Below are 19,754 nucleotides of genomic sequence, written 5' to 3' on the forward strand. Positions count from 1 at the left end.
ACAGAGAAGTATTAGTTATTATAAATGGATTCACATAACACCATGACTGCCATTTGGGAGTTCAGAGGACAGATTTCACCAGTTCCACATCTGCCCCAGCTTCTTTGCCCTTCCCTTTGTGCTCAGGAGCTGGGCTCTGCAGCTGCGATGAAAGAAAAAAAAGAACCTCATTCACTACTTTGCCTAACGTAAAAAAGAAGTTAGTGAGCCCCTGCTAGGAGTCCACCTTACAGTGCTCCCCCTTTGCATTTCACTGGTGCCAGGGAAGAAATTCTGACAAGTCTCTTCCCTGGCCTTGGCCTACTTCCTGGCCACGCCCCCATTAGCGCCTGTAGAATATGGTCCTTTACTGGAAAGGGGAGAATTCTCGTGGAGGACACCCATTTTGTATTTGGCCAGCTATGAAGGAGAGAAGGAGGGGGGGTGGGGACAAGAAGAATTCAGTAGTCTGGATTTCTGAGCCATATTTTCTGTTTATTTTTGCAAGACTCATTTAAGAAAATAACTCATGTTGTTACTCCTGTACCTCCATGCCCCAGAAACTGAGCAGGGCATGCTACCTCATCCCAGGCCTTTGCCAAGGCTGTTTCTCTTCCTATATGCCCTTCCCTCCTTTGATACGGCTCACTTCAACCCATCCTTCACATTTCAGCTGAGGTGCCACCTCATTAAGGAAGCCTCCTATCCCTGGTGTCTCTGCCTGGTACTGCTTCTATGTACCACAGCATCTGTGCCTATCCCAATTAGCTGAATTTGTTGACCTGCGAGTTGTCACCAACAGCACTCAGCTGCAGGAGGAAAGCTTCCCCCTGCATCTAGAGACCTTGGGAAGCAGGAAAGGGAAGTGAGACAGAATACATGAAAATGAAGAAATAGTCCTAATAGGACTAAGTTTTTTAATTAAATGAATATCTGTTCCCAGAAAAACTCCTTGAAGCCTGAAAGGGCTGAGTTACCTTTAATTGGCTCTTTTAAATCCCTCCTGACCCCATCACACCAGCAGAAATAGGAGCTACAGAGCAGTAAGTGGTCAGTTAGAAGATAACTTTATATTTTTTGCACACTGGAATGACAGTGTATGCATTTTGGCCCACTACACCATCAAAGATTTTCTGGAATAATTTTGGTTAAGCAACTGTAAAAACAAACCTAAAAACAATATTATTTTTGCAAAGGTAGTGGTCTTTAGACAGAATCAAAACATTGCAAAGAATAAGATAACGCATCAACAAAGAAACTTCAAACCAACTTATCCCATCTATTATCATTTTCCCTCAAACTCCACCAACTGAAATCCACCTTTCTTTAAGGCCTTGAGCAAGCTTAGAAGCTCCTCCTTCTAAGGATCCTTCCCATTCCTGCTTATCCGAAATGCCCAAAACTTAATCTGTAGTTCTGACTTCCTGGACTGGGTATATGCCTCACCTCCCCTATTAACTCTTGTGTCAGATCCTTTTCTATGCCTCCACAGAGTCAGCGCTCATTAAAGGTCTACTGAACATGTGATGAACATTAATAAGACATCTGTCAATCAGAATAATGGATGGCTTCACATTTTAAGCCCTTTGATGATAATGTCACTTGTCCCAAGAATAAAGTATCTCTTCAAGTCAAACATTTATCTTCAAGAATCTTTGCATGCTTAATTTACAAGACCATAATAAATTAATAAAAATTAAGACATTTTCCCAAATCTTGGGAGGAAAAAGCAATCTAACTGCATAAACTATTGTAAAATTTAGGCATCAGGGCAACCAAAGATCAATGTAAATATAAATTTCCATTGTGTTTGGAAGGGCAATTGACAGGGACAATCCTGTTAGTATCAATCAAAGGGTAGCTGTTACCTAAGAGGGTTGTTGGGTTTTTTTTCACATTCAGTCAGTAGACTATTATACAGTGATAGATCCACAACTTAGTGATGTAATGAGTCAGGATGAGACCTGGTTAACCCTGTCAAATAATCCAACCTGGAAGCATCCTTTGCTGTTAAACATCCATAGATGGCAACGATGGAACATACCCGTGGAGTTTCGGACTGGGTCCTCCGAGCCACCATCAGCAGCAGCTGCTGTTGAAGGGCACTGACAGCCGGGTCCCCAGAAGATGCATCTTGACTCTCAGAAGTGGTGTTGGAGGAGCTGATCTGTGCCTCTCTGAGGATGTGTAAAACAAAAGCTTTGTTTACCTGGAAGTTCTGGAAGCCATCTATTATACACAAACAGAGGAAACTTAAGCTCCCCAAGGGAGGTAGGGGAACGAGCCCTTACAATTTTAAATAAGCAATTACAAGTTCCAAATGATATATATGAGGCTATTCACAGGCAGAAAGGCAATCATCTTGCAACATGTTCAAACTATTCATATTTTCCAGGGCTGAAATGTGTCATGGTATTCTAGAAGTAGAAAATCTTAATTTTCTATATATTTCATGAGTGGGGAGATGGTAACATCAAGTTATCACCTTATCACTGTTGAAAACAATGATTAGTGGGGTTATAATTCCCCATACATTAATCAGGAAGAAAAGTGATTGCGTAACACCCCAACCCCCAACACTCTCTCCGCATCTCTCCCCAACCACCCCCAAATACTCCTCAAACACCCGAAAGCAAGGGAAGTACATATTAAAAAACAGGAATGCATCTAGCTATTGAAAAAGAGAATATTACTAAATTAAGTATGATATATATCTAAATAGTTTTATTTATCTTTAATCATGTGTAGACTGACAGGTTTACATTAATAAAGCTGTTTTGAAAATGTCAGACCTGGCATTTTTTTGACTCAGATATCAAGAACCAGGATATACATTTTCATCTGCTATTTTAGCAGGGTGCTGACGATTTTAAGGGACAGTATTGGCTGCCTATCCAGCAGTCAATTGCTATAGAACTGCAATTCTATAGCAGTCACTGCTAACAGAATTCTTGCTAACACAACTCCAATTTTATTCAATCGTTTAAGACTCTGTGCTTCAGAAAAGTCACTAGGACCCTCCCTAGCCCCAGGGGTAAACCCTGCCATTCTAAATCAATCCTGATAACTCCATTCCCCCATCAATCTGGGCTTTGGAATGGAAATGTAATACTATCCGAAGAAGCTGTTGTGAAGCAAAAGGAAGTCAACTGAGGGATAAGGGGAGTTCATGGGAAAGTTTTATAGTTCCTAAAGATAAAAACAAGAGGCTTTCTCTTAGCATTTAGATGCTGTCTGAGTGAGCATACACAGTGCTGCAGCAGCCACACTGCAGTCATGAGAGGGACAAGGCCTGAGGACAGAAGCCACTACCCTAGGGGTAGCAGGTGAGAGATAGAAAGAAACCAGTTTCTTCAACGACATCATTGAGCTTCTGAATTAATGAACTTTAAAGTGATCATAATTTTTTCTGAGAAAGTATATCTTATTGGTTCACCTGTTTTTGAATTGGGTCTTAAATTACTTGCAGCCTAAGCCATTCTGACTAAAACAGAATCCTCGAGAATGCAAACATTCTCCTGGTCTCTAGTCTACACAATTCATCATAAACTTTCTGACAAGTTTTTGGATCTTTCTTTTTTCTAACTCCCTACTACTGTATTCACAAACATACAAATACTCTGTATGAACAATGCGTAAAAATACTTTCACTATTCACTCAGGCATACACACAAATTGTCTACGTTTTTAAGGCAGCTTATGATTTATGATTATTTATAAAATTCAATAAAGACTGCATTTTAACAATGATTTAGGAAACATGATATGATAAATGCAGGGCTTAGGCAATGAATCAGATAGGGTAAGTACACAGAAAAAGTTTGAAAACTTAAAAATCCCCTCCTTTCATTTAGTTTGAGTAACTGTTCCTTAAACAGTGTTTTTCCATATGATCATTATCAGTGCTATAATGACGGTTCCTAATAAAAAAATCAGTTAAATTTATTTTAAAAATGTTCATACAAACTGTTCTGCCTCATACAAAACCACCGAGTGCCATAGTTGTGTTATTTTTATAGTTAAATACAATAGAACTGAAAGTTCCTTGTTGATACAAATTCAGAGAAATCTAAAACTCAGTAAATGTCACTAAAACCCAAAGATAATTCTATCCATATTGTAGGTAGTGATTTAAAAAGGTAGGAGTTGTATTAAGAAATTTGTGTGTATGCAAATATCTAGAAGGTATATAGCACCTTCTATTGACGACTAAAATAAAGTAAGAATTGACTATTGGTACAAGGTTTGCAAACAGCTTCTTTTTTTTTTCCCCAGCATGGGCAGGCACAGGGAAGCAAACAGTTATTTTATAGTAAATCTCCTACTAACGCTTCTTGCTAGGAAACATGATGCAAAAGGAAGAGTCAGAGGACCTTAGCTTAATTTTTGAATATTACTTAGTATGCTTCTAATTGCAATAATACTAATAATGATAACCAACATTATTATTTTCTTATGTAAGCCATTTATGAATCCTATTTGTAAGTCTAGTTCTTTTGCCAAAATCTCTTGGATGAGTTAGAATAAAACAGAACTAGGCTTGAGTTACTGCTCTACTATTTACTAGGTGTGACTGAGCACATTGTTTTCCTATCTAAATATTCACCCATGAAAGAGGAATGGCATTTCCCTCATAGGGACTGTCGTGAGAGTTAAATGAGATTATATGGTGCAAAGCACCTAATGGTATGTACCTTATGTTAGGCACTTAGTAAAGGTGCCTGCCCTTCTTACTTCTATTGAAATAGGACTTGACTTTGCTTAGTCTCATATTAAACAGAAACATGGCCCCTCTGTTTTTCACACAAAAATATATTAATTCTAGTTGTCTCTATTAGCAAAAATGGAAGGAGAGTGTCTGGCCCTCAACTCACAACTAATCCTCTTTAGTTTACAAAGACAGAATCAAATAGCATATTAAGTTCCCTCCTAACCTGTTTTAAAGAGTTGGATAGACAAAGCACGATGACATTAAGAAAGATTCTCTTCTAAGCTTTACGATTATAGGCCCTTGAATGCTGTATCAGAAAACTTTATTACACATTTACAATGAGCACTGCTCAACTGGGAGAGACTTATCACCTTATTTAGAGGTACTTCTCTGAAATCCTGACACTGTACTGAAAATCTGACCTGCACCAGCTTGCCCACTGAACTAACCAAGGTGATCATAATGTCCACAAAGTTACTGGCATGGACAGAGGCTTCCTACCGATCCTTGGATAATTCCTAAATCGATGTTCTTCAACGTATCTGTTCTCAGATTATCCGTTGTTTATTCTGCTTAGTCTGCAGGCTCGAGTTACATAATCATCCCAATAGACTATGTTGTACTAACATAAGGCCAGAGATTCCCACCAGACTAACAAATTTAATATGAAGGTGCTAAGTTTCAAGAGACACTTACCTCCTCTAAAACAGCTACGGAAATGGAAATATCCCAATAACAATGTCTGAATTGCAGTATAGCTAAACTTAGCACATCTGGTCTTGATTATCCTGCTCTCTACTTAATCAAACTAATTTGGTTCTGAGCTATATAGCACAGATAAATTTATTTAAACTAGATTGAGCTCAGAGCAATCGAAGAAATTGTGGTTAATGGCAGAAACTACGAAAAGAGCTGCCATTGGAAGGTAACCAAGATGGAACTGGGGCTAGAATCTAAGCTGGGACAGAATGGTCCATTCTGTGTGGAGATAGTTGAGTACAAGCTGATACTCCCCCAGGTTTTTACCCATCTACGTTTCTACAAGTGACATAGTCTAAAGACGTGTGCTTATACTACATTTTTCCATTGATGTGGAAAAAAATTACTGAGATTCTTAATCTTCCCCTTTCTCAAAACTTAAAAGAGATTTGCAAATTTACAAAATTTAAAATTCTCTCTTTCTGCCTATCCTTCCTCAATTCTAGGTTTAATGAAGGGCTGGGCCACACAGCCTAGAAATGAAAATCAGAGCGATGCGCTTAACTTGTCGCTCTTTAAATAAAGAGCGTTTATTTAAATAGCTTAACGTGTCGGCTATTTAAATAAAGGCAGTGCTGCTTTGAAAACTATATCCTGCCATTTCGAATTTTAAGAGGGTTCTTGTTTTAAAGTCTGCAAACAACTCTTCTTTCATGACAGCAAAATTGTCTGTGTATCTACGAAAAAAGCAGTGCCGGGGCGGGAGCCAGACAAGGCTTCCAGCACGGGATTGGATCGCCATCGTGTGGCAGATGGGGCTGTGACACTCCATAAGAAAACCCTCATGCAGGCAAGTCTCTTCTGAGGAATCCAGAGAAGGCGCCCTGAGAAAGAAGTCTTAGAAGTCAACCTGATGAACATCCCATCCTATGACTCTGTGCCTGGATGAAAATTTATTTTCTCTTTCTAATGCGTCTGAAAAAAATAAAATAAGGACCACAGAGGAAGGAGCAGAGTAAATATTGAAAACGAAAAGGAGACAGAGGTGGGCATAGCATCGGGAAGACCCTCTGATGACCATCTGCTCCTGCTGTTTCTGTCCACCTTTACATGATACATGGCACCAAGACCTTCCAAAGTTTTAGAATTTGAAGCAATATACCTAACTCAATTAACCTCGTTAAGAGAATGCAGCTGTACTCATAACCTTCGAACATTAAAGTTGAAAGTTTCAACCTATCTTCAAGTGTGATAGAACTAAAAACATCTAATATTGAGAGAATTCACAACATTTTATTGTTTGAAGACTGGATCAACTAACTTTACTGTCCCGCTTCCCTTCTCAGCTATTCCAAACCAGAGGTCACCATTTCTTCTGATTAATGTAAAAAAAAAATAGTCTAAACGGAAGGGATTATTTCTCAATTTACTGTCTGCTTAACTTCTCAGTTAACCAGGGACATAATTAAGCATGGCTTTAGGGCTTTCCTGAGAGTTGAACCCAATAAATAAAGGAGGCCATACTTTAAGGTATGAGTCAGAGATGCTAATAATGTTCACAAAAGAATAAGGATTCTGAAGAGGCAATAAAAATTAAGCATAGGTGTTCAATCTACCTTTGCAGTGTAGTACACATTAGGTCTAGAGATTTAGGGCAGCTTTCAAAATAATAGCCAAAACAATATCTGCTCTGATATGTGCTACTGTGATTCAAAAACAAAAGCCAAAAATAAGTGATTCTGGATAAATACATACATTATTACCCAACTATGCTTTTTAAAAAACTTTTTTAAAAGTTGAGATGCCATCTTTTGTACGAAATTACCAATAAAAATCCTATAAATTAATTTGCTCCAGAATGAATCTTCCATTAAAGTAGAATACTATGTCTACTTAATGAATGTAAAAACCTACATCTTTCTATAGACTTTCACTGAAGAGCAGACTGTGTGCATTTTGTATGCATTTTCATTAGATTTCTTATGACACTGGAAAAGCCAGATTAATACTGAAACCTAGTTACATATCTTTTACAGAAGAAGGCTCTGCTATACTGCTTGAGAGAATTTACAGACAAAAGAAATGTAAATCTTTGCTGAGCAAAGAATAACAACTGTCAAGCTTTAATTGCAAGACCTACAGAGGAAAAACAAGAGTCTATCCTGCAATGAATCTTTTGGACACAAAACACACTGGATAACCACTTCAACTTTCTAGGAAAATTAGCTCTTTTTAGCCTCTGAGCTAGTGAATTGATTCTGTGTTCTGGGCAATGAAACACTGAAGTAAATTTATCCTCTGAAAGTTTTCCCAAGTAACAATTCTAAATGTGACAATTCAAACCATAGTTTTCTCAATCTAGTTTCCAAGGAAAGCAGATCTATGTTAGATAATGTTACTAAAGGTAACTGCTCTATGGACAGCTATTGTACAATTGCAAAGTGCTGCTTATATTTCTTTGGTGGTCAACAAGTATATTGGTTCCCACAATGACATTGGAGCCAACGAGGGAAATTTGTTTCCTATCCTGGTTTCCTCCAGAAATCCCCAGAGACATGGAAGTTACATTGCAACAATTCTCTATTCATACTTGAGAGTCAGGGATATAAAACTGTCACATGGCAACAAGGCTTAACAATGCAAAGAGGAATGGATTTCTTGCCAATAATAAGAATCAGTAGTTTAATGGCCTAGTTGGAGTCAATCCCAGTCACTGAAGTCACCTTATAGGGAAAAGGCTGCTTTTCCGATATCTTCCATGGCTGAATAGCTTAGAAACAGCCCTGACTAGGATTCCTTCCAAATTCAGTATCACAAAATCAGAGCTTATGTTTACTGTGGTAGATGAACTCAAAACTTAACAGCATTAAAAGCTGGGGACTTATTATCAAAGAACTTATTTAAAATTGTCATAGATGCCAAGCTGTTGGAATACATCAGATTAACAAGGAGAATTTAAAGTGCTTGACCATCTTAAAGTCACACGAAATGACCCATAAAACGGTTAGAGGAAAGACTTCCACCTGGCTGAACTTCAGGATCTTTTGCTGTGTAAAGTCACAGTGATGGGCAGGACACGATGGCTTAGCAGGCAGAGTTCTCGCCTGTCATGCCAGAGACCCAGGTTTGATTCCCGGTGCCTGCCCACAAAAAAAAAAAAAAAAAAAGTCGCAGTGAACTTTAGTCACTGCCTATGGCTTCTCTCCAGAGATAATAACAGCAGTTAACATTTATTGACTGCTTTCTATGGCAGGTACTGTTCTAAGCATGATATATCACATTTAAATTGTTAAAGCAACCTGTGAATGAATTACTAGTACCATCCCCATGTATGGGTTAGAAAACAGATGCTCAAAGTGGTTAAGCTAGTTGTTTGAGGTCAAAAAAAACAGTGACTAATGCTGGTAGTCAAACCCACTTCAGTCTGAACCTAAGACCCATGCTCATGCTGTGAGATATTAAACCTCTGAATGCAAGAAGGTATGTTTCCCTACATCAGATATCACAGCCACCTTTCCTAAGGACATAGAGAATTGTTTCCTTATGAACAAATACAACACAAGATAGGAAAGTCTAAACTGGGTCTCTATCTCTGGTTTCTAACTGGAGTGGCTTAAAATAAAAGTCATTTTGCTGGGATTACCCTCAGTGTTCCCACTTATAAAGGGGGAAGAAAACAATTTGTATTCAAATGTATTAATGAGGAAAACTGCTGGTGCTTTTGGCTTCTCTCCACCCTTGTCCCACTCTCCTTCCCCTCACCAATCATCACGAGTTCAGTTATTTGCTCAAATTGTTTTCATAATCTCACATTGGTCAGGTTGTTTCTCTCTACAAATGGATACAATCACTTCTGCTGCCAATAGCAAAATGCCCCAATTCCCCAACCAGACCTTCATGGCCCCAGCCACCAGACTCCACTCTGTGGGTTCAGCTCCTCCCACCTCCACCCCCTACTACCCCTAAGTGCCCAGCTACTCCCCACACTGTGCCAAATTCCAACCAGGTACCTTTGCCATCCAATTATTCAATTTGATTCGATTCAATATTTATTGAATACCTCTCCCTACAGTGCAAGGCAAGGGCTGAACACAACACCGGCCACGGACACATTTCTTTTGAAACATATAATTGAGAAGCAGAGATGTGAGCCCTGCTGAAATTAATGCAGTGCCAGGGAGAAGGATAAACACTCTTCTGGAGGCAACACAAAGAGATGAATTTACTTATACCAGAAGGTTAATGAGGGAAAGAATTATAAAAAGAGGCAGATTTTCACATGAGCTTTGAATGAAGGGTAAGAATTTCAAACGGTATAAAGGAGTAGGAAAGGGCATCCGGGCAAAGAAGAGCAAATGCTTGGGAGAGAAAAGGCTCAAGGCCTGCTACTGCAGGCCTCATGGAGAGGCAAGAGATCAGGCTGCACAGACGGGTTGGGGCCAGGGGCCATGAACGCTGAACCCTGCTCAGGCAGTGGGAGAGACACATCAGGGCATACCGTATGTGTTTGCAAGAAGGGCTAAAAACAAGGGCTCCCCCTCAGGAGGCAGCAGAGCTCAGGGGTGAGAGCCCAAGAATAAGAGCAGGCATTGCAAACCAGTAGACCATAGGCCAGAGCCAGCCACACACAAGTGTTGTCTTAGGTCTTTGGTATTTCAAAATAATTAAAATTAATCAACAACGTTAAAAAATATATATTTTTACATGCAAATGTGGATATCTATCTACTGATGAAAAAATGGAATATCTGACTGCCCCGGAATTACAAAGCTGGCCTAGGTAGATTGTCACTAAATAGCAGCAGCCCTGTGGAGATAGGGTAAATGCCTTCCAATGTACTATAGTCACCACCACTTTTATTGCCTGACACGGGGCCTACTTCTCTATTTATGTTACCTACTTCACCTATTTATGTTACCTGTCTGGGCTCCAAAGAAACCTGAATTTGTGACCCCTGCTTTAGAGTCAGACAGACCTGTGGTGGGGGAGGAGAGAAGGAGACTTAAATACCCACTGTCTACTTCCTAGCTAAGTGAGGCTGAGGCGTTACTTAATCAGTCTTAGTTTCCTTTTCGGTGAAATGCAGTTAATATCACCTACTACAGTTCTGTTGTGCTGATTGAATTAAATGATTTAACCCTGAGCACAGTGCTTGGAACCCAAGAAGTATTTAATAAACAGTGGCTACTGCTACTAGAACTATTACAGGAAAGCACTCTTTCAAAACCAGAACTGCCGTAATATTGCCTAAGAATAAAAAAATTCCAAGGGCATACTGGAACACTGGTGAAGGGGAGAGCTACTTGGCCCTCACATGTGACAAAAGTCCAATTTGCTCACCTGCATTCTGCTCAGATGTCATCTTTTATCTCTAGAGTTAGAGCCAAGAATGGCACACCACCCCCACCCACTTCTGACACACACACACACATGCACGCATGTACACACACACACAGGGTGCAGTGTTAATGGAGGGGTTAAAATACTTAAACCAGATTGCTTGTTTTCATCCTATTTTACAATGGTGTTTATTTCAGACTACTAATTCAAAAAAATCCAAATTATCATCATATCATGGGCTTCCATAAAAGTCAAGACTCACTACAAATCTTTCTACGAATGATTGGCACAGGTTTCAAAGTCTGGGAGCCTGGGAAGGAGTTTGAGACTATTGGTTGAGACTTCTGGAATATCTGCATAAGTCTGTCAGACAAAAGTTTAAATCCAGATAGACTGAATTTACATAAGACCAAGTCATTTTTCCAGAGCATGAATTTAATGGATGGCAGAGACTTAAATGCTTTCCCAGAACTGCCAGGGGAACAGCTTCAATGCTATAATTTTCCTATGTGAGGTGACTAGAATTGTGTGCTCACGTATCAGACAGGAAGCATGGTGCACTCTCCTGTGCCAAAATGGACCAGTGAATTGCCACAGCATTCCATAACAGTCTCCTCAATATCAGACTGAATGGAGATCATTTCAAAGAGTAGAGAGTATAAGAACACTGACATTCCTAAAGAATTCTCCATACAAATAACAGCAAATACACATAACATTTTATCTCTGAAGCACCAGGAAAACAAGATATGCATGGTAATGTGTCATTCTTTCCTAGAACTTGTATGGCCAACACCCTGTCAATAAGGTGGAGGAAAGAGCAGGTGGTTAAACACCTAGAACTTGGCACGTGAAAAATAGGGAGGCTGGTGAACCTTATCTATTGGTATGTATCTAAGGGTATGCTCTGAAAGTGTTAGAGACTCAAAGGGGTGTTATATGAAGCTTTTCTTTAAAAGAAACAGAACTTTGATAAACGTCTTTTTTATCTTTAAAGAAGGTTGATAATTCATTCAGTTGCCATTTTATCATACACGAGGAGTCTGCAGGGGTCATCTGTTGGTTTTAGCTGCCCAGCATCTACTCCAAACTTCCCTGTGGAGAGCACTTCATCACCACCTCACCCCTATGCACTTTCAGAGGAACATACATTCCCAGATCTGTCCAGTTTACTAGGCCCAAGCCAAGTATTTTTCTGGCCTTAGTGATTTGATTCAGGGTACCTGACTCAATCAGAACCATTAAGACACAATGAGACTTTTATTAGGGTTTATGTGAAAGAAATGTTTTCCCTGCTGGACTTGAATGAGACAAGATATAATGAGGTCTGAGGCTACTTGAGCCATCTTTCAACTGCAAAGATGAACCTGTTTGAAAGTGGAGTCAAAACAGAGAAACAGGACAGCAATAGGAAAAGAAAAAACCACACTCTAATGACTTCATCTGAACCTCTATATCCCGACACTCCTGAAGGCAGATCTATCCAAATCTTCTCAGTTACATGGCCCCCAAATTCCACTTTTGATTAAACTGCCTTGATTTGGGGTCTGTCATTTGTAACAGAAAGAGGCCTAACCAATCAATGTCTATGAAAAGGCAAAACTAGGAAAGGGTATGATAATTTGGGACCCTCCACAAAAATACATGGCCTCACAGGAAAGCTCAGCATAAACACATTCAGTACCCTTTCCACACCCAACACCTTCTCACCAACAGCTATTCACTGAGTAAATGCATTATTGCAAACCTGAGTCCAGGCAGCTGTGGAAATGGAGAGCAGTTTAAACATGGAAGTGCAGTAACATGGAAAGGAAATGTAGAGGAAAAGTAAGAAAGGAAGAACAGTAGGAAGATTTTAAAAGAGAATGAAATAAAGGGAGAAAGCAAGTTATATCAGTGGCGTTAATGAGGAATGGGCTAAGAGAGTGGTGCTTGCAGAAAAACCTATAGGTACTCTAATTCTAATCTGCACATTGTATTTTTAAGACTGTGGATATGTGGACTTCTCTTAACTGACATCACTGACAAATATAGGTTAAGGGAATTACTGTGAAAAAAGTTAGATACATTTATCCAGGAAAATAACAATAAAAAGTTCTGTAACATAATTTCGAGGTAAAATAACATGTTCAGATTTGTTCTAATTTAGTTTTAAAAACATTACAACTTTCAACTGAAGATTGCAAAATCATGTGACAGCTTTTCAAAGCTGTTTTCTCATGCAATCATATATTTCATCTGAGAAAGTTGCCATATTACAATAGTAAACTCATCAAATCATTGTAACAGAATGCCCTGGAGAGATTGGAGTTGAGATCCCCTGATGTGTTCATGAAAAGGATGACATACCTCCCTCTCCTCTCATGTATTTGTTTGTGTGGGGACTTTTCTTTTTTGGCTGGGAAGGGAAATCTCTTTGTTTCTGTTTTTTATTGGCGTATGGGAGAGAGAGAAAGGAAGAACAGAAAACAATGTAGGGGAGTTGAGAACTAGGAGTGGCACTTCTCAAAGTCCCTGTGTGACCTGGAGCATAAAGAGGGCTTCTTTGGGCCCAGAGCCAGTAGAAATTATGTGGCAGAAGAGAGACGGCACCAACAGTCCCCATTAGGTCTACCAGAATGACCGGAAACCAGCATTCTTTAACAGGTAAAAAGCAGAAGTGCAGAGATGAGAGCTCACCCTAAAAGGCTGACACACAACAGAATTTCTAAGGCGGCTGGAACAAGGACAAGGTCAGACTTTGTTCTAAGCACAGGTGAGGCACCTCCTAGAATTTCCCAGAAATACCTAGGAAGGAAACTTTGAACTTGACAACAAACACAGAACCACATGATTTGAAATTGATATTCCTACACAACTCCTTTTACACTCTCTAGTGAAGCCTAAGACATTCTAGCTATACCATAAAAACCTCCCATAAATCTTTAACCATATACAATTCTAAAGAAAAATAGATGCAAAATTTATTTCCATGCTCAGAGCAAGCAACTAGTAGGTGTTAGTATGAATTATCCACCCAGACCCTTTAACCCCAGTATGAGTTCTGTTGCCTCTAGGAAAACATGTAGCTTGCCTAATGTCACCATTAATTAGTACATGATCAGGACATGCAAGCTAGTTTCTATAAACTTAATTAAAATAACTAAGAAATTTTATTCAATGCATTCATAGATTTTGAAAGATGTTTAGAGTATCTATCTACAAAACAGTTTACCTTCATTAGTTTGATAAAGAATTAGCTACATTTTTGGACCACTCATTTGGACAGATTTAATAGTGTATTCTTGGGCTGCATCATCATCTCTCCTGAAGGGAGTATTATTATGTTTACACAGGACTCTTCTCTGTACCTATACATTACAATCATTTTTGGAAGTGGCTACTATGAAAATGAGTCTGTTTATTTTTCATTATTCTACAATGTCAGATTTTCTTTTTATTTTATACAAAAACCACATGCTTTTGCGCCTACACACTGATTAACATGTTCATTCTACACCAGGTTTGTTCACTTCATTTTCAGTTAGAATAAATTGCATACCCTGTAGCAATATCACAGTTCCCAAGCCTAAAAATAAAATTCCACTTACCGAGTATCAGAAATACAGTCATAATTGGATGGCTGATGCAGTAAAGATCCTTCTTTCTGATTTCCAGATTTTAAATAGCATGATCTAATTTCCCCTGTAAAATTATGAAGTTCCAATAAAGAATATTACACAAGTATTTGTATATGATCATCTCAGCTTAAAGTATTTTCATATTAGAAGTAACTCATTTCAGGCTTTAAAAATAATAACAGTTAACAATCGAGGTCCATTCCTTACCAAATACATATAATCTGAAGATGAAGGATGTCTAAAGAAACTTTACTAAGAAAATTTTCTCAACACACCTCACCAATAATACACTTAAATAATTTTTAACTCAGTTACTTATTGCTTAATTGCTTTCGATGAACTTATTTGTTTCTTTTAGTTAAGCTTTTATATATTCTCCACAATTCTTCTTTTGTATATTCTCTTCACATGTCTGTGTGATCTGTGCTACGTGGTAACTGGGTGGTGTTTCTTGTGCATATACATGTATATAAAAAAAAAAGGCTTCAAAATGCATGGTTTGATGGACAGTCCAAAGACCACACCACCTACTGAATATGCAGATAAGCAGTGTCACAGAACACTGATGGGTATAGACCACACCGCCCACTGAGTATGCAGATAAGCAGTGTCCCACAACACTGATGGGTAAAGACCACACCACCCACTGAATATGCAGATAAGCAGTGTCCCGGAACACTGGTGGGCATAAACCACACCACCCACTGAGTGTGCAGATAAGCAGTGTCCCGGAACACTGGTGGGCATAAACCACACCACCCACTGAGTGTGCAGATAAGCAGTGTCCCGGAACACTGGTGGGTATAGACCACACCGCCCACTGAGTATGCAGGTAAGCAGTGTCCCGGAACACTGATGGGTATAGACCACACCGCCCACTGAGTATGCAGGTAAGCAGTGTCCCGGAACACTGATGGGTATAGACCACACCACCCACTGAGTATGCAGATAAGCAGTGTCCCGGAACACTGGTGGGTATAGACCACACCACCCACTGAGTATGCAGATAAGCAGTGTCCCGGAACACTAATGGGTATAGACCACACCACCCACTGAGTATGCAGATAAGCAGTGTCACACAACACTGATGGGTATAGACCACACCACCCACTGAGTATGCAGATAAGCAGTGTCACACAACACTGATGGGTATAGACCACACCACCCACTGAGTATGCAGATAAGCAGTGTCACACAACACTGATGGGCAAAGACCACACCGCCCACTGAGTATGCAGGTAAGCAGTGTCCCGGAACACTGATGGGCATAGACCACACCACCCACTGAGTATGCAGATAAGCAGTGTCCCGGAACACTGGTGGGTATAGACCACACCACCCACTGAGTATGCAGATAAGCAGTGTCACAGAACACTGATGGGTATAGACCACACCACCCACTGAGTATGCAGATAAGCAGTGTCCCGGAACACTGATGGGTATAGACCACACCACCCACTGAGTATGCAGATAAGCAGTGTCCCGGAACACTGGTGGGTATAGACCACACCACCCACTGAGTATGCAGATAAGCAGTGTCTCAGAACACTGATGGGTATAGACCACACCACCCACTGAGTATGCAGATAAGCAGTGTCACACAACACTGATGGGTATAGACCACACCACCCACTGAGTATGCAGATAAGCAGTGTCCCGGAACACTGGTGGGTAAAGACCACACCGCCCACTGAGTATGCAGGTAAGCAGTGTCACACAACACTGATGGGTAAAGACCACACCACCCACTGAGTATGCAGATAAGCAGTGTCACAGAGCACTGATGGGCATAGACCACACCACCCACTGAGTATGCAGATAAGCAGTGTCCTGGAACACTGATGGGTAAAGACCACACCACCCACTGAGTATGCAGGTAAGCAGTGTCCCGGAACACTGATGGGTATAGACCACACCACCCACTGAGTATGCAGATAAGCAGTGCCCCGGAACACTGATGGGTATAGACCACACCGCCCACTGAGTATGCAGATAAGCAGTGTCACAGAACACTGGTGGGTATAGACCACACCGCCCACTGAGTATGCAGATAAGCAGTGTCCCGGAACACTGATGGGTATAGACCACACCGCCCACTGAGTATGCAGATAAGCAGTGTCACGGAACACTGGTGGGTATAGACCACACCACCCACTGAGTATGCAGATAAGCAGTGTCACACAACACTGATGGGTATAGACCACACCACCCACTGAGTATGCAGATAAGCAGTGTCACAGAACACTGGTGGGCATAGACCACACCACCCACTGAGTATGCAGGTAAGCAGTGTCCCGGAACACTGATGGGTATAGACCACACCGCCCACTGAGTATGCAGATAAGCAGTGTCACAGAACACTGGTGGGTATAGACCACACCACCCACTGAGTATGCAGATAAGCAGTGTCACAGAACACTGGTGGGTATAGACCACACCACCCACTGAGTATGCAGATAAGCAGTGTTCCGGAACACTGATGGGTATAGACCACACCACCCACTGAGTATGCAGATAAGCAGTGTCACAGAACACTGATGGGTAAAGACCACACCACCCACTGAGTATGCAGGTAAGCAGTGTTCCGGAACACTGATGGGTATAGACCATACCACCCACTGAGTATGCAGATAAGCAGTGTCCCGGAACACTGGTGGGTATAGACCACACCACCCACTGAGTATGCAGGTAAGCAGTGTCACACAACACTGATGGGCAAAGACCACACCGCCCACTGAGTATGCAGGTAAGCAGTGTCCCGGAACACTGATGGGTTAGACCACACCCCCCACTGAGTATGCAGGTAAACAGTGTCCCGGAACACTGGTGGGTATAGACCACACCACCCACTGAGTATGCAGATAAGCAGTGTCCCGGAACACTGGTGGGTATAGACAACACCACCCACTGAGTATGCAGATAAGCAGTGTCCCGGAACACTGATGGGTAAAGACCACACCACCCACTGAGTATGCAGATAAGCAGTGTCACAGAACACTGATGGGCATAGACCACACCGCCCACTGATTGTGCAGATAAGCAGTGTCTCAGAACACTGATGGGTATAGACCACACCACCCACTGAGTATGCAGATAAGCAGTGTCACACAACACTGATGGGCAAAGACCACACCACCCACTGAGTATGCAGGTAAGCAGTGTCACAGAGCACTGATGGGTTAGACCACACCACCCACTGAGTATGCAGATAAGCAGTGTCCCGGAACACTGATGGGTATAGACCACACCACCCACTGAGTATGCAGATAAGCAGTGTCACACAACACTGATGGGCAAAGACCACACCGCCCACTGAGTATGCAGGTAAGCAGTGTCCCGGAACACTGATGGGTTAGACCACACCGCCCACTGAGTATGCAGATAAGCAGTGTCACAGAGCACTGATGGGTATAGACCACACCGCCCACTGAGTATGCAGATAAGCAGTGTCCCGGAACACTGGTGGGTATAGACCACACCGCCCACTGAGTGTGCAGATAAGCAGTGTCCCGGAACACTGGTGGGCAAAGACCACACCGCCCACTGAGTATGCAGATAAGCAGTGTCCTGGAACACTGATTGGTATAGACCACACCACCCACTGAGTATGCAGATAAGCAGTGTCACACAACACTGATGGGTATAGACCACACCACCCACTGAGTATGCAGATAAGCAGTGTCACAGAGCACTGATGGGTATAGACCACACCACCCACTGGGTATGCAGATAAGCAGTGTCACACAACACTGATGGGTATAGACCACACCACCCACTGAGTATGCAGATAAGCAGTGTCACAGAGCACTGATGGGTATAGACCACACCACCCACTGAATATGCAGATAAGCAGTGTCACACAACACTGATGGGTATAGACCACACCACCCACTGAGTATGCAGATAAGCAGTGTCCCGGAACACTGATGGGTATAGACCACACCACCCACTGAGTATGCAGATAAGCAGTGTCACACAACACTGATGGGTATAGACCACACCGCCCACTGAGTATGCAGATAAGCAGTGTCCCGGAACACTGATGGGTAAAGACCACACCACCCACTGAGTATGCAGGTAAGCAGTGTCCCGGAACACTGATGGGTTAGACCACACCACCCACTGAGTATGCAGATAAGCAGTGTCCCGGAACACTGATGGGTATAGACCACACCACCCACTGAGTATGCAGATAGGCAGTGTCACAGAGCACTGATGGGTATAGACCACACCACCCACTGATTGTGCAGATAAGCAGTGTCCCGGAACACTGGTGGGTATAGACCACACCACTCACTGAGTATGCAGATAAGCAGTGTCCCACAACACTGGTGGGTATAGACCACACCACCCACTGAGTATGCAGATAAGCAGTGTCACGGAACACTGGTGGGTATAGACCACACCGCCCACTGAGTATGCAGATAAGCAGTGTCCAGGAACACTGATGGGTAAAGACCACACCGCCCACTGAGTATGCAGATAAGCAGTGTCACAGAGCACTGATGGGCATTGACCACACCACCCACTGAGTATGCAGATAAGCAGTGTCCTGGAACACTGGTGGGTAAAGACCACACCGCCCACTGAGTATGCAGGTAAGCAGTGTCCCGGAACACTGATGGGTTAGACCACACCACCCACTGAGTATGCAGATAAGCAGTGCCCCGGAACACTGATGGGTATAGACCACACCGCCCACTGAGTATGCAGGTAAGCAGTGTCACGGAACACTGATGGGTATACAAGCCCGTCTATGAGGAAAATCGAGGAATGGGATTAATTTACAGAGCTGAATTAGGTCTTCTATAGTAGGTTCGAGGAATTGAGGTGTCAAAATCAGCTCACTTTCTAAATGTAAGCTCTCCCCTAGGTCTTCTTCAGGTGATGCAGAGGGCGTAATTACTCATGGATGGAGTGAGCAACTAGATCGTAGACTAGCATGTTGGATCTGAACTCAAAGGCTAATTCCATCAACAGAAAAACTTCAAAAGTGCAATCATTGCCCCTCCAGAGACTTCAACATAAGTGCTAATGTTGTTCTTTATAACACAGAAGCCACTTTCATAGTACTTAATCATTATCTTGGCATTTCTTCAGATGAAAAGGCACTTAAAACAACAAAGTGACCTATAATTAAGCTAACTATATAATTTATTACCCAAAGAAGATCCTCCTGAAAGTAAAATAATAAGCACTACTGTGGGCTTAAACAAAGACCTATCCCAGAAAACTAGTATGTCTATCCTTTATCTATTGTAACTTTGAGCTTGCCATTTAATTGTTCTCAATTTATCCCACTTTAAATTCTTTTTATGACAAGGCACTGGAAAACATATTAAGGTCAGATTTTAAACATATATCTAACAAATATTTAGTGGTTACCGAGCATTGCCCTCATGAAA

The 19,754-nt window shown here is 41.5% G+C and overlaps 1 protein-coding gene across 4 annotated transcripts in view; it reads right to left on the minus strand.

The window, feature by feature from the left end:
• The window catches only part of PCNX2 (pecanex 2), a 460,152-nt gene that overhangs the window by 270,352 nt on the left and 170,046 nt on the right, over nucleotides 1–19,754 (minus strand). For all 4 annotated transcript variants that reach the window (XM_077168355.1, XM_077168358.1, XM_077168357.1 and 1 more), the window contains 2 exons: nucleotides 14,320–14,413; nucleotides 2,024–2,156 (listed from right to left, as the gene is read on the minus strand). In XM_077168355.1, coding sequence (XP_077024470.1) covers nucleotides 2,024–2,156; nucleotides 14,320–14,413 — 227 coding nt within the window. The remainder of the gene's footprint in view (nucleotides 1–2,023; nucleotides 2,157–14,319; nucleotides 14,414–19,754) is intronic.

Source organism: Tamandua tetradactyla, chromosome 7 (assembly GCF_023851605.1).
Source record: "Tamandua tetradactyla isolate mTamTet1 chromosome 7, mTamTet1.pri, whole genome shotgun sequence".
NCBI lineage: Eukaryota > Metazoa > Chordata > Mammalia > Pilosa > Myrmecophagidae > Tamandua > Tamandua tetradactyla.